Raw genomic sequence first — 22,407 nt, 5'->3', positions numbered from 1 at the left:
TTTCAAAATGTACCGGGGGTTGGAGGTTAATCAGGGGGCACGGGCTCATGGGCTGAAAGGGTCTGTTACCACGCTGTATGTCTAATTTTTTAAATTGAAATAAAAAGAGGATAGAATTGCAAAAAGCATGGGACATCACAGACATTAAAGATGTGACTGAATACAAATGGGCTGAAACTGGATATAAAGCTGGATCTAAATGGTAAAACTGGTACTGGCATTATGTAGCATAGAAACAGCCCTTTGTCCCAATTTGTCTATGCCAACCAAAGACCCCACCCACACAAGCCCCACTGAACGAGTCTGGCCCTCTATACATATTTGGTCCATGTATGTATCCATACAAATTTTTCTTAAACACTGCAACAGTACCTGTGTCAACCATCTCCTCCAGAAGCCTACTACCCTCAGTGCTGGGATTGTGGTTATTTGTTTACAGAAATAATATGAACAGATCAAATTAATAACTTCATTTGTGAAAGACTCCCATGTTTGTGGTGCTTGTGGCAATGTGTTATGTGACTACTTAGAATTCAAAATTATAAAAGTAATTGCTGGAAATGAATAAACAAAAGTGCATGGAGTTTTGGCAGGAGGCATAGAAAGACCAATTATAATTTGGAAATAATTTAAAGGAACAGAAAAAAAAATGAGATACAAATGTAGTGCATTTTTGTTGCACAAGGTAACAAAAATGTCAGAATATATAAGAAAATTATTGAATATCCAGATTAAAATGTAAATGCAGAAAAAATTGACCTAGAATTTGAATTAGACCACTCTTGTAGATCTGGTCTCCCTATCATAAATACAAGCAGAAAATGCTGGAAAAAAAAGAGATTTTCATTATGTCTTTATAAAAATGACATGCGCATGCAGAGAAAGTGAATAAAGGAAAAATTTTAGAACTCAGAGCCTGGAGACATCTCGAAAATCTGAAAAAGACTGTGTGCTTTACATGAAAAACAGCTGAGGTGACCTTGCATCTTCACAACAAAGGTTAGATGATTCCACGTGGATTAATTCAAGCTGAGAGGCACCAAATATTCCAATCAAACGGAATTCAGGAGAAGACCCTTATACTAGGGTCGGGGGGGGGTTAAAATTTGGGAAATAGCATAGTCATAGAGTTTTACAGCATGGGAATATGCCATTCGGTTAAACTTTTCCATGCCTACCAAATTGTCGACCCAAGCTAGTCTCATTTACCAGGATTTGGCCCATATCCCTCCAAACACTTTCAATGCATGAACCTGTCCTGGCAGTTCATTCTACACACTCACCACACTCTGTCAAAAACATGCCTCTCAGGTCACTTTGAAATCTCTCCCAACTCACTTTTAATCTATGTTCTCCAGTTTTAGATTTCCCTATATTGGGAAAAAGTCCATGACTATTTTTTTTATCCATGCACCTCATAATGTTATACACATCTATAAGTTTTCCTTCCCCCTTCTTCAGCCTCCTATGCTGCAAGGAGAAAACTCAAACCATCTCCTTATATTTTAAACTTGTCAGTCCCAGTTACATTCAGATGAATCTTCTCTGTTCATTTTCCAGCTGCAAGATATCTTACCCCAAGGGTGGCACAGTTAACACAATGCTATGAAAGAGCCTGCGATACAGGTTAGAAACCGGCATTGTCTGTGAGGAGTTTGTACGTTCTCCCCATGTCTGCGAGGGTTTCCTCCCACCATTCAAAAATAAACAGGTTAATTAGGGTATTTTGGTGTACAGTTATAGCATAAGGTCCTAGCTCTTGTATTCAATGGTCTGACCAACGAGGGCAACGATGCCAAATGCCTACATCACTCTGTCTACCCGTGTCACCACTGTCACAGAACTATGTTCAAAGCTTTCAGAAGGATCTGGACCAACTGGAAAAATGGGTCAGAAAATGGCAGATGGTATTTAATGCAGACAAGTATGAGGTATTGCATTTTGGAAGGACAAACCAAGAAAGGACATGCATAGTAAATGGTCGGGCACTGAGGATTTCGGAGGAACAAAGGGATCTTGGAATGCAGATACATAATTCCCTGAAAGTGGTGTCACAGGTGGACAGGGTTGTAAAGAAAGCTTTGGCATCTTGGCCTTCATAAATTAAAGTATTGAGTATAGGAATTGGGATGTTATGGTGAAGTTGTATAAGACATTGGTGAGGCCAAATTTGGAGTGTTGTTTGTAGTTTTGGTCATCTAACTACAGGATAGCTATCAGTAAGATTGAAAGTGTGCAGAGAAGAATTTACTAGGATGTTGCTGGGTCTTCGAGTTGAGCTACAGGACTTAATCCCTAAGAGTGTAGAAGAATGAGAGGAAATTTGATAGAGGTTTACAAAATTATGAGGGGATCAGACAGAGTAAATATGAGCAGGCTCTTTCCACTTAAATTAGAAGAGATAAACATTAGAGGGCATGTCTTTAGGGGAAAATGGGGAAAGGTTTAGGAGGAACTTCTTCACTCAGAGAGTGGTGGGAGGGTGGAATGAGCTGCTATCTGACTGGCAAATGTAGGATCAAGTTTTAAGAATAAATTCGATAGATGCATGGATGGGAGAGGTCTGGATGGTATTGGAATGGGTGCAGGTCAGTGGGACAAGTGGAATGATGCTTCAGTACAGACTAAAAGGGCCAAAAGGCCTGATTTCTGTGCTGCAGTGTTCAATATGCCAAAGTTCCTCTGTTCTGTCATGCAGCCCAGGCTCCAATCATTCACAGGTCACCCTGCCTTGGTTTCACGTTAACCCACCAAAGTACACTCCCTTCCTCGTCTCCCCCTGCCCATCCTTGGCCCCCATCCTTAACCCACCAAAGTGCACCTCCCTCCTCTTGTCTCCCCCTGCCCATCCTTGGCCCACCATCCTTAACCCACCAAAGTGCAGCTCCTCCTCTTGTCTCCCCCTGCCCATCCTTGGCCCACCATCCTTAACCCACCAAAGTGCAGCTCCTCCTCTTGTCTCCCCCTGCCCATCCTTGGCCCCCATCCTTAACCCACCAAAGTGCAGCTCCTCCTCTTGTCTCCCCCTGCCCATCCTTGGCCCCCATCCTTAACCCACCAAAGTGCAGCTCCTCCTCTTGTCTCCCCCTGCCCATCCTTGGCCCACCATCCTTAACCCACCAAAGTGCAGCTCCTCCTCTTGTCTCCCCCTGCCCATCCTTGGCCCCCATCCTTAACCCACCAAAGTGCACCAACTCCTCTTGTCTCCCCCTGCCCATCCTTGGCCCACCATCCTTAACCCACCAAAGTGCACCTCCTCCTCTTGTCTCCCCCTGCCCATCCTTGGCCCCCATCCTTAACCCACCAAAGTGCACCAACTCCTCTTGTCTCCCCCTGCCCATCCTTGGCCCACCATCCTTAACCCACTAAAGTGCAGCTCCTCCTCTTGTCTCCCCCTGCCCATCCTTGGCCCACCATCCTTAACCCACCAAAGTGCACCTTCTTCCTCGTCTCCCCCTGCCCATCCTTGGCCCCCATCCTTAACCCACCAAAGTGCAGCTCCTCCTCTTGTCTCCCCCTGCCCATCCTTGGCCCACCATCCTTAACCCACCAAAGTGCACCTTCTTCCTCGTCTCCCCCTGCCCATCCTTGGCCCCCATCCTTAACCCACCAAAGTGCAGCTCCTCCTCTTGTCTCCCCCTGCCCATCCTTGGCCCCCATCCTTAACCCACCAAAGTGCAGCTCCTCCTCTTGTCTCCCCCTGCCCATCCTTGGCCCCCATCCTTAACCCACCAAAGTGCACCAACTCCTCTTGTCTCCCCCTGCCCATCCTTGGCCCACCATCCTTAACCCACCAAAGTGCAGCTCCTCCTCTTGTCTCCCCCTGCCCATCCTTGGCCCCCATCCTTAACCCACCAAAGTGCACCACCTCCTCTTGTCTCCCCCTGCCCATCCTTGGCCCCCATCCTTAACCCACCAAAGTGCACCAACTCCTCTTGTCTCCCCCTGCCCATCCTTGGCCCCCATCCTTAACCCACCAAAGTGCAGCTCCTCCTCTTGTCTCCCCCTGCCCATCCTTGGCCCCCATCCTTAACCCACCAAAGTGCACCAACTCCTCTTGTCTCCCCCTGCCCATCCTTGGCCCACCATCCTTAACCCACCAAAGTGCAGCTCCTCCTCTTGTCTCCCCCTGCCCATCCTTGGCCCCCATCCTTAACCCACCAAAGTGCACCACCTCCTCTTGTCTCCCCCTGCCCATCCTCGGCCCCCATCCTTAACCCACCAAAGTGCAGCTCCTCCTCTTGTCTCCCCCTGCCCATCCTTGGCCCAGTTCCCAGTTCACCTGGATCCTGTCAAAGGGGAAGCGGACTGAGCAGGCGCTAGGGAAAGGTATGGAGGGGTGGGAGCTGGGGCTAGCAGTCCTTTGCTGTGCGGAACGGACGCGGCCTTACTTGAGCTCCGGTGTTGGGGTCCCATCAGCGGCACCAGCTCCCTTCCCTCGACCACCAGTCGTTACCCCGCCGCGGCACGTCGACGGTCACGTGGCAACAGGCCCATTGTCAGGGCAACGGCACGCGCGGCGCGGCCGGTAACCGTGGCAACAGCGGACGGTCCGGTGGATCGGAGCGGAGGGTCCGGCCTGGGGGGGTCAGTAGCCGGAACGACCGTCTGGAGGGATCGCAGCGAGACTTTAGTGCGGGGGCGGCGTAAAGGGTAGAGGGTCGAGTCGAGGGGATAGATGAATGCAGGGGAAGACGGAGAAAATGCAGGTGGGGAGGGGGGATGAAGATGGGGAGGGGGATGAAGATGGGGAGGGGGATGAAGATGGGGAGGGGGATGAAGGTGGGGAGGGGGATGAAGGTGGGGAGGGGGGGATGAAGGTGGGGAGGGGGGGATGAAGGTGGGGAGGGGGGGATGAAGGTGGGGAGGGGGGGATGAAGGTGGGGAGGGGGATGAAGGTGGGGAGGGGGGAATGAAGGTGGGGAGGGGGGAATGAAGGTGGGGAGGGGGGGATGAAGGTGGGGAGGGGGGGATGAAGGTGGGGAGGGGGGGATGAAGGTGGGGAGGGGGGGATGAAGGTGGGGAGGGGGGATGAAGGTGGGGAGGGGGATGAAGGTGGGGAGGGGGGATGAAGGTGGGGAGGGGGGAATGAAGGTGGGGAGGGGGGAATGAAGGTGGGATGAAGGTGGGGAGGGGGGGATGAAGGTGGGATGAAGGTGGGGAGGGGGGATGAAGGTGGGATGAAGGTGGGGAGGGGGGATGAAGGTGTGGAGGGGGGATGAAGGTGGGGAGGGGGAATGAAGGTGGGGAGGGGGAATGAAAGTGGGGAGGGGGATGAAAGTGGGGGGGATGAAGGTGCGGAGTGGGGGAATGAAGGTGGGGAGGGGGGAATGAAGGTGGGGAGGGGGGAATGAAGGTGGGGAGGGGGGAATGAAGGTGGGGAGGGGTGATGTCTGCTGTCTGGCAATAGATGAACACAGGGGAAGGCAAAGTGTGTGGAGGAAAGTTTGGTGGTGACTTCATGGGGAAGTTTTGTTTTTACAGAGTTGGAGGTGCCTTGAATGCCTTGCCAGGAATGGTGGTGGAGACTGGAACATTAGGGATATTTAAGAGACTCTCATAGATGGAGGTAAAGTAGAGGGTTATGGGGCAGGGAAGGTTTAGTATTTATCTTTTGGCATTTAGAGATCGGCACAACATCGAGAGTGGAAGGACTTGTGCTGCATTGTTTTAAGAGAGTGGGTTGGTAAAGGAGAAGGAAAAAAATGGGAAAAATGCAAGAAGCCAGAGGAGATGGAGGGGTGAGGAAGAGACACTCTGATAGGGGAGGACAGTAGATGAAGGGAAGGAGGTGGGGAGCTAGAGGAAGGAAAGTGTGGGAAACAGGTCAGGGGGTGAAGGAAACATATGGAGGGGGTAGGGACACGCAGGGGGATAGATATTAAAGGAGAAGTTATTGGAAATTGGAGTTCAATGTTGATGGAGTTTGGTTGGAGACTGCCAAGATGGATAGGTGTTGTTCTTCTAACTGTGTGTGCCCATGGACAGACATGCCTGTTTGGGAATGTAAAGTGGAATTAAATTGACTGGCCACCAGGAGATCCTTGCTGCTTCAGTGCAAGGAGTGAAGGTGCTTGAGCTGGAGGGAAGGGGGTGGTCAGGCAGCATCCAGGGAGGGAATTGTTTGGGACCCTGCTCTCCATTTCCATTCACCTGCTCAGTCCAGCATTTGTTGCCACAAAAACCATCCTTTCAGTTCGCGCTGACCTCTTTTCACCCATGTGCCTACATTAGGTCCATATCCATCCACATCTTCACAAGTGTCTTTTTTTAATATTTTTATTGATGTTTACTTTATGCAGAATTGAACAGTACAGATATATTGTTTTGTAGGATTCAAAAGAAGAGAAAAAAACCCCTCATAATTCAAAACCCACTACGCAAGGTTAAAAGCTGACATGTAGGAATCAAGTGACAACAATCTTCAGAACATCCTGAATTCTTTGGGTTACGATAATGATCCATAAATGGGGCCCACGCCTTTTGGAAGTTAATATTTCATTCTTTGATGGGATATCTATTATTTTTCTAAACTTAGATAAGACATAATATCACTTAACCATTGTGTGTGTGTGGGTGGAGTAATGTCTTTCTATTTAATCAAAATTGCGCATCTGGGTAACGATGAAGTAAAAGATAAAATTTGGTTTTGAGTTAGAGCAATTAAAGGGCAAAGTTCTAATTTGAATTTAAGAATCAATGATAATGTTTGAAAGACATTTTCCAAAATTTTTCTAAACTAGGGTAAATCCAGAACATGTGAACCAAAGAAGAATCACCAATTTTACATTTATCACACAGAGTATTTATATTGAATAAAAACAATACAATTTAACTTTAGACCTATGTACTCTATGGACTGCTTTAAATTGCAACAAGGCATGTTAGGTACAAAAGGAGGTTGAATTATTCAGATTACAAATAGAGTCCCAAACCTCATCTGAGAATGAAAGATTCAAATCCTATTCTCAATCGTTCTTGGTTTTAACTAACGAGGCTATTCTTAAAACAAACAAATTATTAATAATAAGAGATATTAAACTTTTATGGGAAAGTTGTAAATCAAAAGGTGTATCAAGGATGTTTGCCTCAGGGATTCATGGAAAGTCATGGATCTGAGATTGAACAAAATGTCTAACTTGTAAATATAAAAAAAATGAATGCTTGGTAAGTTAAATTTTACCACCAATTGTTCAAAGGAAGCAAAATTGTTTCAAATAAAAAGGTCTTTAAAACATTTTATACACAATCTATGCCAGTCATTAAAGACAGTATTTTGCATAGAAGGTTGAAAAAGATGATTAGATATAATAGGGCTGACAAGAGAAAAACTCTGAAATCCAAAAAACCTAAATGGTATTGGATTATCAGTTAGTTTATATAAAGAAGAAGATAAATAAAAAGCCCTAAAATTTCCAACATATAAATTCTTTTAGTAAATTTAAGTTCCATTTCTACAATAAAGAGGCCAGACAAGTAGATTATCAAAGTGTAACAAAAGAAGCAAATTCCGTATATTGACCACCCAGCAATAAAATTTAAAATTAGGAAGTGCCAATCCACCATTCCTTTTAGCTTTTTGAAGATGAGCTTTATTTAAGCGGGAATGTTTTACTTGTAGGAAGATGTAAGTGAATCAAGTGAGTCACACAAGTGTCCAAGTTTCTCTTACATACAGTAATTGTATCTGATACCTCCTCTGGCAGCAAGTTCCTGGTATCAGCCACTCTCTGTGAAGAAGAAACTTGTCATCAGATTCTTTTTAAACCTTCTTCCACTCACCCTCACCCCACCCCCTCATGTTTTGTATCCTCATAACATGGGGAAAAGAGTTTGACTCTGCACTGTTTATTCATCTTATTTTATATACCTCTCTTGGGTCACCCTTCAGGCCGCTTTGCTCCAGAGAAAACAAGGGCATCTCTTGCCATAACTAGAGTTCAAAGTTCAGATTTATTGTCAGAGTACCTATGTGATGTCACATACAACCCTGTGATTCTTTTCCCTGCAGGCAAAGCAGAATTTCTACTTGTCAGTAGGGTCCACCAATCCAGGCAACATCCTGGTGAACCTCCTCTATACTCTGTCTAGTGCCACCACACACATCTCACCAGTGGCATCTCTGCCCATCACAGCAGCTGTAGTAGGGCTGCCATTTGCTTTTCATTAGGGGGAAATGGGGTAGGGGAAGGTTTGTTGGTGGGGACATAGAAAAAATTTTTGTGGATGTATTTGATGGTCACTCTGGATGTCATGGGTCAAACGGGCTGATTTGTGGTGTACTATTCTGTGATGGAGAAATGGAAAAAAAAGTCTGAGTATTCACTATTCAAGAAAGGAGGGAAACAGGAAGCAGGAATCTTGCATTTGGCTGAACATTTATAATCAGAAAAATGCTGGAATCCATTATTAAGAAGATAGAAAACCATAAGGCAATTAAGCAAAGTCAGTGTAGATAACATGAGAATACAACAAATTTGGAAGACTACACAAAAGAGTCTGGAAAAACAACCAACTGAAAAACCTCACAAAGATAAGCGTATACAGAGCCGTTGTCATACCCACACTCCTGTTCGGCTCCGAATCATGGGTCCTCTACCGGCACCACCTACGGCTCCTAGAACGCTTCCACCAGCGTTGTCTCCGCTCCATCCTCAACATCCATTGGAGCGCTTACACCCCTAACGTCGAAGTACTCGAGATGGCAGAGGTCGACAGCATCGAGTCCACGCTGCTGAAGATCCAGCTGCGCTGGATGGGTCACGTCTCCAGAATGGAGGACCATCGCCTTCCCAAGATCATGTTATATGGCGAGCTCTCCACTGGCCACCGTGACAGAGGTGCACCAAAGTAAAGGTACAAGGACTGCCTAAAGAAATCTCTTGGTGCCTGCCACATTGACCACCGCCAGTGGGCTGATAACGCCTCAAACCGTGCATCTTGGCGCCTCACAGTTTGGCGGGCAGCAACCTCCTTTGAAGAAGACCGCAGAGCCCACCTCACTGACAAAAGGCAAAGGAGGAAAAACCCAACACCCAACCCCAACCAACCAATTTTCCCTTGCAACCGCTGCAATCGTGTCTGCCTGTCCCGCATCGGACTTGTCAGCCACAAACGAGCCTGCAGCTGACGTGGACTTTTTACCCCCTCCATAAATCTTCATCCGCGAAGCCAAGCCAAAGAAGACAACAAATAGGAAGTCTTTAGAGTCCAAAATATTACTAAGAAGGGTTAGGATTAGCATTTTGGCATGGATGTTCCTGGAGCTAACTTTTTATTTTTTTTATTTTTTATTTTTCACACCATAAATCACATTAGCCATGATATACACTTTTTCTTTTTCACACGTTCCTGGAGCTAACTGATAGAAGGTTGAGAATCATTTTCAGATAGGTAATCTGACTCTTTGGGTGCTCAAATATTTATAATTTATATTAATGGATGAAGGAACCAAGTATATTTCATTTTAATTTGTTGATAGTACAAAGTAGGTAGGTTATTAAATTTCCAAAGAGTGCACGGATAATCTGGAAAGGGATATAGATTAGATCAGGCATGAGTGGGAAAGAAAAGGCAGGAGAGTCTGGGGAAATGAAGACAGGCACATGGATGAAAGAAAAATGGAGGGTTACGAGGCAGGAGGGTTTAGTACTTTTTTGGAAGGAACATATGGGTCAGCACCACATCGAGGGTTGAAGGGCCTGTATTAAGCTGCAGTGTTCTATGTTCTAAATGTGAGAGTATTCAGAATGAAAAAGCAAATAGTTTGAACAGTGTGCCACGACAAAGCTTTGTGCTGCATGGAAAAAATTAGCATGCAGGTCAAGCAAGTGAGTAGGAAAGCTAATGGAAGGTGGCCCCTTGTACAAAGGTTAGTGAAGTAAGAAAGTATAAACGTGGTACAATTTTACAGGGCATTAGTGCGGTTGCAGCAGGAGTACTGTACACGTTTTGGTTCCATTACTAAGGAAGGATGTTCTTGCATTCAAGACAAGGGATATGGGCTGAATGCAGGCACGTGGCACTAACTTGGTTGGCATGGACATTGAGCTGAAGGGCCTTTTTCTGTGTTGCAGATTCTATGACAGAGTACAGAAGGTCACTAGGTTAATTGCCGGATGGAAAAGAAGTTGATATATGATTTAATCTCGTAGATGCCGAGAGAATGTTTAACCTTGAGGGTTTATATATCATGGTAGGGTAATAATCCATGTCAAATAAATGGGGATTTCTTCTATCAGCGAGAGATATGAACCTTTGGCATTGCCCATCACGGGCGTCTGTGAAGTCTGCGAGATCAAATGTGTTCTAGGTGGAAAAAAAGGCCCATTTAAATATCGGTCAATAAAGTGTATGGAGTGAGTGGAAGTGTGTGGTGAGGCCAAGGTTGGATCAACTGATCTTATTGAATGGTTGAGCAGGTTAAAAAGGCTGACTTGCTTAACTCCTGTATGATATCTTCTTTCTACCAAATGGGGTGGCAAATCATTCGACAACTTGGAACAATGATGAGCAGTGGTTCGGAGGATCAGTCCATGGTCTGAAATGAAACAATGAGTGGGTATTGGTTTGAGCACCAGCACTAGGTGGCTGCTTTGTTGAGCAGCAGTTTTATCACTCCTTAAAGATGTGTGAACTACATCTTAACATGTAATTATTGTCCTGTTTTCCAGTTGGTACAAATGGAAGAGAGTGAGACCCTTGATTTTCAGGCTCTGGAGCGGGAGTTAGAGGTTGCCGTGGCTCTCGATGAGAAACATAAAAGAGAAAACGATGCCAAGTTTAGGGCTGTCCATCAGAAAGTGGGATCCTATGAAGAATTTAGGTAATGATAAATTTCATTTTGCAAAGGAATGTCAACATTTTACATCCAGTTGTTGTAGATTCTAATGTATCAGGATGTAGAGAACATTTGGTGCTTCTGATTCACTTGGCACAAGCAACATGCCTCCCATGAGTATTGTACTTCACCAGCCTATCCAGTCCCCGTCTAACTGGCCCCTCCTTCACTTCCAGTCCATCATTGCACCATTCATTCATTAGTAACTGGAAAATTGCTGCTTATATTGTGGTGTATCCAGAACACAACTGCTAGGTTAAGTGCAAGCAGCTTATTACTGAAGGGGTGCATGATGACACATATGCAATGAGATGTTACACAGAGATACTTGACAATGCTTTTCTGCGAACCACACCATTGAAGGTCACATAATTTATGAGATTTTCATAAAAGGCGTTAGGATAGCTCATAACAGAAATTAAGTTGCACTAAGAATCTGATCTGACCACCGCCAAATCAGGCCGAGGATTTATCATTTTTGTCGATACCCAACCCTCACATTTCCCATGATGGGAGAGTCTAGGACTAGAGGGCACAACTTCAGGATTGAAGGGTGTCCGCATAGAACAGAAATGATGGTGAATTTGGTGAATCTGTGGAATTTGTTGCTACAAGTGGTTGTGGAGGCCAAGTCATTCGGTGTATTTAAGGCAGAGATTGATAGGTTCTCGATTAGCCAGGGGATCATAGATTATGAGGAGAAGGCCGGGCAATGGGGCTAAGGGGTAAAATGGTTCAACTTATGATTGAATGGTGGGACAGACTCAATGGGCTGAGTGGCCTATTTCTGCTCCAATATCTTATGATCTTACATGATTGGACCATATCAGTCTTGGTTTGTGTGAAGAGATGTTGAATCCCTTGGCTGTTTACCTGCCCTTCCAGTCCAAATCAGATCTTGTACTGAATAGTTCTGTTCCTTCAGGAAAAAAATGATCTTGTCTTTGGTTATTGCTGGCACCTGGTGAGTGTCACCAACCGAAATAAATGCCTTTCTCAATTCCTTCATTTTAGCAGGCCATATTAATTCCGAATATACGCTGATGAAAAGTTGTATTTTAGAAACCCTTAAACAATGGCCAATTATGCCCTCATAATTTTTGATGCGGTTTTTTTTACTTCATAAATTTAGTGCTTCATTTTCAGTTTCTATTCTACAGGTACTTGTGCTAATTGATCTGGAATTATGCAGTTCTAACACATTTTGCCAATAACTTGCCAATTGTCACTTTCCATCCTTTCAGAGCCTTCTAGGAATTAAAAATCAAAGGATAGATAGTGAGAGGCTGATCTGTAGAGGTTCATCAATTAATATAAATATAAAATGCAGGCTTAGTTGGAAAAACAATGACCCTACAGGATGGTGACCATGACATTGGACCAGTGAGGGGCTCAATTGATGAAGGGCACACACAGGCTATGACAACTTTTGGTCAGGGGACCCGCTCGGGGTGCGAACTGCTGGAGACTGGTTCATGGGAATTGAGAAGTTGCTGAGGCCAAGAAGGGCTCCCGAAGGCTGATGGATCAAACAGGAATCTGTGTGGCTGCAGAGGCTGCGGGAGCTCTGGAGGTGAATCCACAGACGCTCAATGTCTCTGAATGGACCCTTGCTTCTCTTTCTCTCTTACTGTAAAGGGCTCCAGGCAACACCAATAGTGATTCTGTCTGCAGAAGACAGTGGCAGATTAACTACCACCTGGGCCCATAGGCTGAGCTTGAGTAAGGCTCCCCTTGATCTTGCCCCCCTGCCCCACAGCCCCCACCCTTCGTTGAATAGAATAAAGTGATGTTGTTATGTTAACTAACTTAAATGGTTGTGTATGTATAATGTACTACATGTATAATATAAAGTTATATGGATGAATTACTGCCCTTTTATTCAATTATTTTTCATTTTCTTTACATTTGTAATTTAAAAATCTTCCGTGCTTTTAGTTTACAAAAGTGTCAATAGCAGCATGTAAATCTAAAAAATTGTTCCATTTATTAGCCTTTGGGCGTGATGCCCTCGCATATTCTAAATGTATCCATCATGGATGTGCTGCAAATACACCGGTTGGTGTTTGGTTGAGGAGGGGAGGAAAAACTTCATTAAAATCAAACAAAGCTTTACCTTACAGAAGCCGTCTGCTCGCCCCGCATAATTACAAAAGGATAAATAAAAACAATTCTTAAAAAAAAAACTCAGTCTTGATACAAAATTACACAGGAGAAGGCAGAGTTTTGTTTAAAAAAGTAAACATCCCATGAGTGATGCTGAGCATTGAATAAAATGGACATGAGCCAAGCTCACTGCAGGAGGCAGACATCAGACTTACACACGTGTACAAATGTGTGCATTGATTGACAAGTAGTATTGGGACCAGAGGAACCTGAAATGATAGATGGGACTGAGACCTCGGTGCTGATTTACAGGAGAATGGGGTACTTCCACGGGCCTTGATTGATGGGTAGACCCAGGACTAACGTGAGCCCATATTGACAAGTGGTTACATTGGTGTTCCAGTGGTTGTGACAGGCTCTCCTCCCTTCCGGGTCCCTAGACTTAAGCCTACTCAGCCTAATGGTTAATCTGCCACTGGCAGAAGACTACTTTGTGTAATATTACATGTTCTGTACTGTTACATGACAATAAAGGAATCTTGAACAACCATTTTATTGCCTGCACTCTAGGGACTATTTGCAGGCAATCAGGATAAATGCATCTCAAAGTAGAGTTTCAAAAGTATTTTGGAATATTTACAAACTGTATAAGAGAGATCATAACTGCAAATTTTTGCTTTTAATATTTTGGTTGTACATAAGCTCTACAGCTTGAACCATCACAGAATTATGGACTGCTTTGTCAGGGATCTGCATCCAAGTTTAATTTCAAAGACTTTGGGGCGGGAGGAAGGAATAAAAGAACAAACTGCTGCTGCACTTGGAATGTTGCACTTTTCGTGAAGTAATTTTTCGGAAGAGACAGTAAGACAAAGTCGAGTCAAAGTTCCGATGTATTGTCAGAGTACATGCTGTACATAACATCACATACAACCCAGAGATTCTTTTTCCTTTTTTTTGAATATTTTTGATTTTATCAACAAACAATACCAAATTATCATCACAGATAAGTAATTAGATGTGAGTCATTAATACATATTCCAAATATGACCCCTATTCCCCTTCCCCAAACAAAACCCCTAATGAAAAAGAAAAAAGGTGAAAAAGGAAAAAAGTCAAAGAAAGAAAAGGAAATAGGAGAAAGAAATGAAAAAGAGGAGTGATCTAGATATGAAACCCAATTCAACGATGAAGAGACCCAATTATTTTTATCTAAATTCAAATAAAAGGAAGAAAAAGAAATAGAATAGTATCTTATTTATTAAGTATTCAACCCTACATTTTGTAAGTAAGGTTCCCATACCTGCAAAACCATGTTGTATTTATTCCTTCAGTTGTAAGTGATTTTTTCCAGGGGAACGCAACTATGCATTTTGGTGTTCCAATAGGCTAGTTCCAAGGTTGAATCAGGTAACTGCTATACATTTCCTGACCACTGCCAATCCAATTTTAAGAAACTCTAATTGATATTTGGACTGCCTCATTTTAGGTTTTAAGTCTGTAATATTTCCTAAAAGAAACAATTCTGGACTTAGAGGCAATTGTTTCCCAATAATTTGATTTAATAAAACTCTTGTTTCCCCAAAAGGGTTTCAATTTTGAACATGACCAGGTGGAATGTAAAAAAAAGTATCCGTTTTTTTCCCTGCATCGAAAACATATATCAGAAAAATTAGGATTTAGTTTATGTAATTTTTGTGGGGTAAGATAAAGCTGATACAAAAAATTATATTACACCAGCCTATATCTTACATTAATTGTGTTGTTCATGCAGTTGTAGCATAAGTTCAACCAGGTCTTATCATCAATACTAATATTCAAGCCTAAAAATATGGTTTTAGTAATTCAGATTCTTGTTTTAGATGTGGTGTATGTACTGGAACTTTTTTACATGCTGTTTGGTCTTGTATGTATGTACAACCATTCTGGAATGAAATTAAATTAATTTTTGAAAAATTATATAATTTTGTTACCATTAGATCCATCTATTTTTTAATGGGTTATATGATTTCTTTAAAGGGATTAGGGTTGGATAAATTTCAAATTGCATTTATGTATTTAGCATTGTCTGTAGCTCGAAAATGTGTAGCAAGTACTTGGAAAGATAACAGTGATTAATATAATGTGATGGCAGAATGAATTGAAAGCTTGTGTTGTTATAGAAAAAATTACATATAATCTACATGATAATTATTCTTTTTTTGTTAATAAGTGGTTAGCATATTTGGAATATATGCATTTAGATGTATTTTGATTTATTATATATTCTTAGTTTATTATATATTTTTAGCTCTCCTTAAGAGAGCTGGCTGATGGGTGGGGATTTTTTAAAAAGTTGTCTTTATTTTTATTTTTATTTTTTATGTATATTCATAAAATTGTCTTTTTGGAATGTACTTTATATTACTATTAATGATTCTTTAAATAAATAAAGTTTATTAAAAAAAACCCCAAAAAACTAATATTCAAGCCTGATTCCCATCTTTGTTTTTGATCTATGTAACTCCCGTTTAGGAGTACCCAACTGGATTAAAGAATACATAACTTCTTTGTGGTCCCCTTTTGAATTAGAATCTCCATTTCACTTCACTCTGGTAATGTCATAGTCGGATATCCTTCTCTAAGAAAAGCTCTTAGCTGAAAGTAACAAAAGATTGTATTGTTATTTATTTTTTAATTGTTCAAATGACATTAATTGCCCTTGTACATAACAATCTTCAACATATCTGATCCCTTTATGGAACTATGCATGTAGAATTAAATTATCAGTGCATAGCTAGAGGAATTAGTCTATTCTAAAACAAGGGTGTTTTTGGAGTAATTTTTTTTTCTTGTACCAGTTAAATTATTCATTTTGTACCAGATACTCACCAGAGATTCTTTTTCATGTGGGACAGACAGAATTTCTACTTTTTTCCTGCTTTCTCTTTCATTTGGAATTAAAAGATTCAATGGCACTGCTTTGTAGAGTAGTAAAATGTGTCACCAATGTCCTATTTTTAATTTTATTCCAACATGAATTTTTCTAAAATAGATTATTTTCAAGATGACAAATTGTTGTTTCTGGATGCCTGTGATGTGAAAATTATTTGCTTTCCCCTGACTCTCACAAACTTTCTTTATTTTCCTTGGTTTTCTGAATGTTAGAATTATTTTCCGTTTCCTGTTACAATGGTAACTTCACCTTAAGAATATTTATTTGGCTAAAAAGTATTTTAGCTGTTTTAAAATAGACGTGAGAGGCACAATGCAAATGCAGGTCTCTCTTGAGAAGCTCGTTTAGGGCAACACTTCCATTGTGTGGGTACTGATTTCACTCTGGTTCAGAGCAGCAATTTCATGTCTTAGGATTGTTTTATAAGACAACTACACTGACAGGGAGCTGAAGTGTTGTATTAAAAATGGACAGCCCACAAATGCAATGGGCTAAATCTTACTACAGTGAGGCACCTAATGGGACATCAAGTTAAGACATACAGCTTCAGCTCAAATGTAACACATCAGGTGTTAATCGAAGCTGACATCAGGAAAGAAAGTACAATGGACAACCTAGACTTTAATGAACTGGGCTGGTAGAATTGAGAGAAAAAAAATGAGAAGAGGATGATTTGGAAACAAATCTCATACAGTAAAAGTAAACAAAAGATTAGAGTGAGAGCAAGGGAAAACAGAGAAGTAAAATTAAATGTAAAATTTTCAGAATTCCAAGAAAAATTTACTACCTACAGTAATTGGGATTACAATCGCGTCATTGTAGAATCCTTGGATTGCTGTGCACGAGGTCTGCTTTCTATAATGAGTGTAAACTAACATGATCTAAAAGAAAAATGCTAGTTGCGTGAAATAAATAGTAGAATGACATAAATCAGACAGGATTCTGGGGATTCACAGCTTGTGTAACCCTTCTTTCCTAAGACCTACTGTGTATTTGCCAATTCATTAATGTGTGTCCCATTAACATCTAATTACTTTTCAAGAAAGAGTTGGTGTAAAGATAGGAAGTCTCTTATTCTGAGGTTCCTTTGATCATTTTTACAGAGTAGCAAAGGGTTGCAAATGGATCTGATAGTTGAAACCTCTCATCCAATGATTTTTAAAAAAGATTAGACATACAGCATGGTAACAAGCTCTTTTAGCCCATGAGCCTGTGCCGTCCAATATACACCTAATTAACCTAGACCCCTGGTATGTTTTTTAATGTACTTTCATGGTTTTGGTTTTATATTTTAACCAGTCTGTGTGATATTTGGTTACATTTGGTATTGTTCATAACTTCACACATTGGACACATTGCATTCTACCTTCACTTTAGAATTCTTTGTGAGTGTCCTGAGTCAGAAAAATCACTCTACACGACATTATTATTGATGGCCTGAGGCAGTTTCTGTAATGCTAATTTAAAATAATTGCAAAATGAATTCGTAGCTTGATTAAAAGATTTTTTTTAAGATTTGGTGCAGCGTTCAGTGGGTGTAATTCTGGGGAAAAAAAAGGTTATACAGGTTGACCATGGAAATTGCCACTGATCGTGTTCTTCTAAGCACGAGGACTATTCTTTTTTTAGGCACTCCCTGGATTGTAATAGTACTGAGAACCATGCATAACAATCAGTTTCCATCAGTCAGAAATTGCTGATGATTGAGATCACAAAGGATGCACTGACAAGTTAACTATCTATGTATTAAGACTGAAGATCTTAGTTAATGTTAGGTCCTATTTAGAATTAGTTAGTACCACAGAAGTTGCCAAACCATAGAGGGCAAGACTAGAAAGTTCAACCTGTTATTCCTAGATAATTTAGTGAATGATTGCCTTTTTAATTTTGCTTGCATGGCAAAAGTGAAAAGTTCAAAAGGATGGAAATGTGAAGGCATGCGGTGAGTAAATCCTATCTTGCCATTTGTGTTCTCCAGGGATATTGTATTAGCTTCCCATCTGAAGCCCTTGGAATTGCGAGATAAATCGGGATCAAGAAATCAACCCTGGAATACATGTGTGAGGTTATCACGTACAAAGAGCAGTGTTCAGGTGGGATTATCCAAGGTCAGTATTCAGTACTTCGAGTAAGGAGCTTTTGAAGTGTTGGGGTCAATGAAATCCTGTATTTATCATTCGGATTATTTAGAAGTAAAGGCACGAGTGAACTGTTTCTCTCATGGTCAAGTCCAGAACTTGTAGAATATTTATCTGCCAAACCTGCCTCCTCATGTTCCCTTTGTGCCTGCTAATTTCCTCTTGAGTGTTTTCCTAAATCCCCTATACTCCTCTAGGATTAACTTGATCCCACACCTGTACTGACATATACCTCCTTTTTCTTGGAGACCTCAAAAACTCTTGTTATCTGGATTCCATTCTCTCCAACAGGAACATGCTCACTCACTTTTAAAAGCCTCCAACTTTTCAACTATCCCTTAACCTGCCAGCATCCTCTCCCAATCAACCTCTGTAAGTTCCTTTTTAATATCATCAAATATTGTCCTGCCCCGATTCAGGGCTTTAACTTGTGCACCAGTCCACAGCTTTTCCATAACTATTTAAAAACTAAGGCCATTGGTCCCAAAGTGTTCCTCCCCTGACACTTCAGTAACTTGCCCTGTCTTATTTCCCAAGCGGAGGTCAAACATTGCCCCTCTAGTTGGACCACATAATGCTTGAGAAACATTTAACAACTTCCATCTCATCCAAACTCTTAGCACTATGGTAGTCGAGGTTGTATTTGGAGGTTAAAATCCTCTACTATTACTACCATTCTTGCACCTTGCTGAGGAATAGCTTCTTCCCATAGACAGTGAGAATGTGGAACGACCAAAGAACTGCTCACATTAACTCTCCGAGGCTCTCACCATTCATGAAACAACATCTATGTATTTATTTATTTATTTGTATGGATGAAATATTTGTCCTGCAGATGTATTGTTTGTCTATATGTGTGTTATGTCTGGTTGTGTGTCTGCATGTTTTGCACCGAGGACCGAAGAATGCCGTTTGGTCAGATTGTACTTGTGAAATCAGATGACAATAAACTTGACTTGCCTTGACTTGACCTCTCTGCAATCTCCTGACATATTTGGTCTCTAATCCCCACTGAAAATTGATAATAATGTCGTGTAGAATGATTTTTCTGACTCAGGACACTCACAAAGAATTCTAAAGTGAAGGTAGAATGCAATGTGTCCAATGTGTGAAGTTATGAACAATACCTCTATATTATACTCCCAACAATATGATCTTGTTTCCAGTTTTAACCCATGTTGCCTGATTGGATGATCCCCCAAGGAATACCATCTCTGCTCTGATGTCTTCCCAATTCAATGTGCCCTCTTGGTCTGCTCTTCATTTATTTTAAATGAAATCTGATTTATTTTTCCATTACAGTTTTGTCCTTCACACTTTTACACTCCTTCTGTTACACTCATGCATGGTTGAAAATCAGTTTTTGACCATATCATTGCACGAGTTTCCCTTTCCACTTCAGTTCCCTCTTTTCTGTGTTTGCATTTCATTTATTTCAGCCTACTTTATCTGCAAGTCCTGTTTGAGTTTTACTTGCATCTTACTATTTTTATGCCATTCCTTTTCTCCCATTTTTTTTTCTGAGTACTTAATTATTTCTGCTCTTATCTGAAACCTTTTGGAACAACTTCTGAACCTGCTATCACCCCATCCTAAAACCTCTGGAGTCCCACCTTTTGTATGTAGGAGCAGTCAAACATTGCTGGACCATAGACAGGAGAGGCGACGCTCAAAGAACCCAGGCTTTCTGAGCTCATGCTTCCTGTCTGTGCAGATAATCTCTTCTTACTTTCTCTCCCATCGGTGTCTCATGGAAGGAAACTTCCATCTTCGGCCTTCATTTGGATTAACACTGTCACTGAAGGAAACATTTGTCAGGAGGAGGCATGGTATGTATGGCTGCGGGAGCCCTGGAGGCAAATTCAGGGACACCCGGTGACTCTAAGGGAACTCTCTTTTGCTTCTCTTTCTCTGACTGTAAGAGATGCTTCAGGCAATTTCTGCTGATGCCAAATCTGTCAGAGAAAAACAAATTTCATTTAATATTGCACTGTCTTTATTGCACGACAATAAATTAAATCTTGAATGCTGCAAATTGAAGTGCATGGAGTCATAGAGTTCTACAGCAGGGAAACAGGCCCAGCTTGTCCATGTCGATCCAACTCTTTCCCACATTCGACCCACACTCCTCCAATCCCCTTCCAGCCATGTACTTATCCAGGTGTTCCATCAAGGAAGCTAACATACCTGCCTCCACTGCTTTGTCCAGCAGCTTGTTCCATGTGCCCACCACTCCCTGAGTGAAGATCTGTCCCCTCACGTCATTTCTGTATCCCACCCTCTTCTTGCCTTATAGTTATGCCCTCTTGTCTTAGATTCTCCCACTCTAGGAAACAGACTGTCATTATTCACCTGATCAATACCTCTTGTGATTTTATAGACCTAAATAAGATTCCCTTTCAACCTCCTTTGCTCCAAGGAAAAAGCCTAGTTTTTTCAATGTCTCACAGTAACTCCACTTCCCTAACCCTGGCAACAGCTTTATAAAGCCTCTCTATACCCTTTCCAAATTTATAACATTCTTCCTGTTGCTGGCGACCAAACCTACATACAATATTCCAAGTGTTTCGTACTAGGTGTTAATTTGCCATGGAGCAAATTAATTCCCTTGGTTACCTCTCATCCCTCCCACCTACCTGCTTGTTACCTGGTAGCATTGAGATGCGCTAGTTTGTGTATCTGATAAATCCTGGCGTAGGGAGGTGAATTCTGTAATAGTATCACCCTGCTCTTTGAATGTGAATCCGTCTCCATATCACTGAGCTCAGAATATTTTTTCTCCTGCTTCCTTCCATTGGGGCAGTCACTGTTAATATCATTGCAAGAGACCCAGAGTTAATACTCACCATTTTCATTGTTCCAGACAACTATTGTTACTGTATAGAGGAGCTCCATTTACACTATCTCGGTACCCTGCTTCAATTTCATACTCAGAACAGCTGACTTGTCTTAACTACTGAATGAGATTGCTAAATTAATATTGTGTCATGGACACATTTTCTGTTTTGAGCACGTCCCCACGGAAGGGGTTGAGACTGCCTGACTGCCACTGTGATTGAAACAACATTGTTTGAAACCATTGTCTTGTCATGCTAACTCTTCCCAAATCACAGCCCACAGATTCCCAGCCGAGGACAGCAGCAGAGTTTAGCCGAGACTGGAGAAGGTACTATTGTACGGAACCAGAGAAGTATGCCTTCCTGCTCGCCTTAGGTGCCCAGCTCTTGGGAAGAATTTTCCATGCTGAAATTGGATTCGGACTCCTTGGTGAATTTCTGGTCATACTTTGTGATCATTTACAACCGGGTGATGCTGAAGCAATTTATTGGATCCTACTGCATCTTTCTCAGACTCAACGGTTCAGCCTGAGTGTAGATTTCCTGAGCAGCAGAGAGAGGGAGAAAGGCCGAAGGTTGGTTCAGGTGCTGGAGCAGCAGCTGAGTGGAGCTTTACAGCAGCAAAGTGAAACCGAGATGGATCCTGAGGGAAATGCAAAAGAGGAATGTGCTACTGAGGAGGAAATGAGCATGGCAACACTCCAGCAATTAACAAAGCTGTATAAGTTTAGTTAGTCCAGTCTTCATAACTCTGAACTAGTCTCTCGCTTTTCATACTCTTGTGAATTCCTGAGGTTTTGTTTTCTAAATGGAGTGTCAGTCTAAACAAAAAAAAAGAATTGCTGGAAGAACTCAGCAGGTCAGACAGCACCCATGGTCAGTTAACATTTTGGGTGTGAAGACTTTATCAAAAATCATATAGGATGGGTGAAATTACTATATGTAAAGAGGGAAATTTCACCTTTTCTACTTTTGACTTGATAAAAGGTTCACACTCGAAATGTTGACTGGCCTCGTCTACCCATGGATGCTGTTGGACCTGCTGAGTTCCTCCAGCATTTCTTTGCACAAGATTCCAGCATCTGCAGATATTGTGTTTCTCTAACAGTGTGAGAAGCAATGAAAAAAAACCCAGCAACAAGAGGTTGTTATACCTCTCAATAAGATCATGACTGAATTTCAACATCAACTCTATTTTCTTGTTTTATCCCCACATCCCTTGATTTCTTAAGTGTCCGTAATCCCTTGATCTGCAACATATTAGATTGAGGATGTGCAGCCCAGGGTAAAGTATCCCAAATAGCCATTGTATTTTTGATTTGTCAATTCCCCTCTTCAACACTTAGTCCCATCTGGGTGGTACACATCTGAAACAGACAGTTGCTTGCACTGTGGTTTTAACCACAGTCTATTTGTGTTTCAGGGTTGTCAGTTCCAATCTATGGTGTTCTTCATTTCAGGTTGCTTTAAGCAAAGAATTTACTCCACTGAATTTATGCTTCATGCTTTACTAATTCAAATTAAATCAATTAAACTGCTTTTTGAAGCATT

General features: G+C 41.9%; 1 protein-coding gene and 2 long non-coding RNA genes across 11 annotated transcripts in view; 1 reads left to right on the top strand and 2 right to left on the bottom strand.

Annotated features, from left to right (window-relative positions):
• The window catches only part of LOC138746762 (uncharacterized), a 5,697-nt gene extending 1,312 nt beyond the window's left edge, over window positions 1-4,385 (bottom strand). Inside the window, exon 1 of the long non-coding RNA XR_011347112.1 lies at window positions 4,283-4,385. This is a non-coding gene — a long non-coding RNA (uncharacterized lncRNA). The remainder of the gene's footprint in view (window positions 1-4,282) is intronic.
• Window positions 1-4,525, bottom strand: part of LOC138746761 (uncharacterized) — a 24,917-nt gene extending 20,392 nt beyond the window's left edge. The window contains exon 1 of one of the 2 annotated variants that reach the window (XR_011347111.1): window positions 4,392-4,525. This is a non-coding gene — a long non-coding RNA (uncharacterized lncRNA). The remainder of the gene's footprint in view (window positions 1-4,391) is intronic. The other variant, XR_011347110.1, reaches the window with a different exon arrangement.
• Window positions 4,511-22,407, top strand: dnaaf19 (dynein axonemal assembly factor 19). Of its 8 annotated transcripts, XM_069905153.1 has the most exons (6): window positions 4,620-4,709; window positions 5,485-5,569; window positions 10,517-10,557; window positions 10,674-10,825; window positions 17,860-17,989; window positions 21,133-22,407. In XM_069905153.1, the coding sequence occupies exons 4-6, from the start codon at window positions 10,683-10,685 to the stop codon at window positions 21,589-21,591; spliced, it is 732 nt and encodes a 243-aa protein (XP_069761254.1). In that variant the 5' UTR covers window positions 4,620-4,709; window positions 5,485-5,569; window positions 10,517-10,557; window positions 10,674-10,682; the 3' UTR covers window positions 21,592-22,407. The 8 variants fall into 8 exon arrangements, with proteins under 8 accessions (XP_069761250.1, XP_069761253.1, XP_069761255.1 ...); XM_069905149.1 differs by lacking the exons at window positions 4,620-4,709; window positions 10,517-10,557 and adding an exon at window positions 4,511-4,587; XM_069905150.1 differs by lacking the exon at window positions 10,517-10,557 and having other exon boundaries at window positions 4,582-4,653.

This window comes from Narcine bancroftii, chromosome 12, assembly GCF_036971445.1.
Source record: "Narcine bancroftii isolate sNarBan1 chromosome 12, sNarBan1.hap1, whole genome shotgun sequence".
In the NCBI taxonomy this organism is placed as follows: Eukaryota; Metazoa; Chordata; class Chondrichthyes; order Torpediniformes; family Narcinidae; genus Narcine; species Narcine bancroftii.
Note: the sequence above shows the minus strand (reverse complement) of the source record. Positions and strands in the feature narration are given on the sequence as shown.